The sequence below is a fragment of the Lactuca saligna genome, chromosome 6 (genome assembly GCF_052625555.1).
Source record: "Lactuca saligna cultivar CGN05327 chromosome 6, ASM5262555v1, whole genome shotgun sequence".
Taxonomy (NCBI): domain Eukaryota; kingdom Viridiplantae; phylum Streptophyta; class Magnoliopsida; order Asterales; family Asteraceae; genus Lactuca; species Lactuca saligna.
The window spans coordinates 95,200,897-95,203,548 of NC_136422.1; the positions used below are offsets into that span (position 1 = coordinate 95,200,897).

Sequence of the window (2,652 nt, forward strand, 5' to 3'; positions counted from 1 at the left end):
TCTTGTTTGTTCCCGGATGGATTGAGTACTTTGACATGTGCGCTTCCTTGAGAAGTAAGTTACGCACTTCACCCACTCGTGGTACCCAAACCCTTCCTTGGAAACACTTCAAACCACAACCATCCTTTTCTAATGATTGTATTACTCCCGCCACCCTTTCACTTTTCCATTTCTCTTCCTTCGATGCCTCCTCTTGATTCTTTCTCAAACCATCTAATAAGTTGGTGGTTATGCTAATCTTCATCATCCGAGTCTTCGGTGACTCTATTCTTTCCTTACGACTTAGTGCATCAGCTACAACATTTGCCTTCCCTGGATGGTACAATATCTCACAGTCATAATCTTTTAATAGTTCCATCCAACGTTGCTATCTCATGTTCAAATCTTTCTGATCGAACAAGTATTTCAAACTCTTGTGATCAGTGAAGATCTGACACCTTGTCCCATACAAATAGTGTCTCCAAATCTTTAAAGCGAACACTATTGTAGCCAACTCTGTATCATGCGTTGGGTATTTACGCTCGTGAACCTTTAACTGACGTGAGGTATAAGCAATCACCTTACCGTTTTGCATCAAAACACACCCCAAGCCTAACTTAGATGCATCACTATAAACAACAAAGCCATCATTGCCTTCTGGTAAAGATAATACTGGTGCACCGCTAAGCTTTTCGTTTAAGACGTTAAAGGCATTATCTTGCTCTGGCCTCCATTCGAACTTCACATTTTTCCTTGTCAGGGTAGTTAGCGGTGCAGCTATGCGCGAGAAGTCTTGTATAAACCTTTGATAATATCCTGCCAACCCAAGAAAACTTCGAACTTCTGATGGGGTTCTTGGTGGTTCCCATTTTTGAATCACCTCAATCTTTGCTGGGTCCACCTTGATACCATGTTCGTTTACAACATATCCCAAAAACTGGATTTCCCGAAGCCAAAACTTGCACTTTGAAATTTTGGCAAATAATTGTTCTTTCCTCAATAGACTAAGTGTTAGCCGTAGATGTTGCTCATGGTCTGCCTTACTTTTAGAGTATATCAATATGTCATTGATAAATACAATTACAAACTTGTCTAGGTATGGCTTACACACCTGGTTCATCAGATCCATGAATGCAGCTGGTGCATTGGTCAAACCAAATGGCATTACTAAAAACTCGTAATGACCGTACCTAGTTCAAAAGGTTGTCTTCGACACATCTTCTTCTCTGACTTTCAGCTGGTGATACCCCGACCGCAAATCGATCTTTGAGAAGTAACTTACCCCCTAGAGTTGATGAAATAGGTCATCAATTCTCGGTAATGGATACCGGTTCTTTATAGTCACCTTGTTTAACTCCCTGTAGTCAATGCACATTCGCATTGTCCCATCCTTCTTCTTGACGAATAGTACTGGTGCACCCCACGGTGAGGTACTGCGCCGAATAAAACCCTTGTCGAGCAAATCTTGCAACTGAGCCATCAACTCCTTCATTTCGGTTGGTGCTAACCGATAGGGCGCACGAGCTATCGGTGCTACTCCTAGGGTAAGATCGATTCGAAACTCCACTTGCCTATCCGGTGGCAAGCTAGTTAGGTCATCAGGGAACACATCTTGGAACTCGCGTACAACAAGTATATGTGTTATTTCAGGCTTGTCCTGCTTGGCATCGAGAACATATGCCCAATAACTTTGGAACCCTTTCTTTAGATAACGAGTTGCCTTAGTCACTAATATCAAAATAGAGTCCTTAATTCGCCGATCACCGTAAATCTTTACCATTCCTTTTTCTGGCACCCAAACTTGAACAATCCTATTTTCACAATCTATAATCGCTTGGTTTTTCGACAACCAATCCATCCCCATAACAATATCAAAATCACCTAGGGCTATAGGTAATAGTTTTAACGGTAGCACACTACCTTCTATTTTGATAGAGCAATCATCATTTTCCTCCCTTACTACTACCCAATGATCGTCAGCAGTTTCAATTTCTAAGGCATGTTCTAGAGTCTTTGCATTTCTACCCAGGTTTTTGCAAAAAGTAGTAGACATAAAAGATCTATTTGCACCAGAATCAAATAACACCATAGCATGAATTGAGTTTACTAGGAAAGTACCTGTCACCACATCCGGGGTTTCCTGAGCCTCCTGAGCCGTCATGCGAAAAGCTCTAGCTTTTGGTCTACCAGTGTCAACCTTTTTATTCGTCGACCGATTGTCTGTTACCCTGCCTTGATTGTTGTTACCTTTACTCTGGGGACATTCCGACTTAATGTGCTTAGGGGAACCGTACCCGTAACATACCCTTCATGTCTTACATTCTGTAGCTATATGCCCTGGCTTCCCACACTTGTAGCAAACTTTCTAGTTCATGTTACACTCCCCCCTATGATAACGGTTTCATTCAGGACATTGCTTTACTCCAGAGATTTGATCAACCTTACGTTCTTGCCCTGAAGTCTTTCCTTTCTTCGAATCATTATTCGTACCATCCCATTTTCTTTTCCCCAAAGCCCTGTTTTCACCTGGACGATTCTTCTCACATTCGCGACCTTCTGCAACATCAACAGCAGACTGGAAAGTACCCGGTTTTTGAATTTGCACAAATTCACGGATAGTTGTTCTCAATCCCCATATATAGCGTGCCACTCTTCTTTCTTCTACAGAAACAT

The 2,652-nt window shown here is 41.9% G+C and overlaps 1 protein-coding gene across 1 annotated transcript; it reads right to left on the reverse strand.

The window, feature by feature from the left end:
* Positions 1-367: 367 nt before the first annotated feature.
* Positions 368-2,140, reverse strand: LOC145002792 (uncharacterized). The gene is made up of 2 exons (XM_078961988.1): positions 1,391-2,140; positions 368-1,018 (listed from the first exon to the last, which is right to left on the reverse strand). Exons 1-2 carry the CDS (start codon positions 2,138-2,140, stop codon positions 368-370), a joined length of 1,401 nt encoding a protein of 466 aa, XP_078818114.1.
* Between the last annotated feature and the right edge of the window lie 512 nt (positions 2,141-2,652).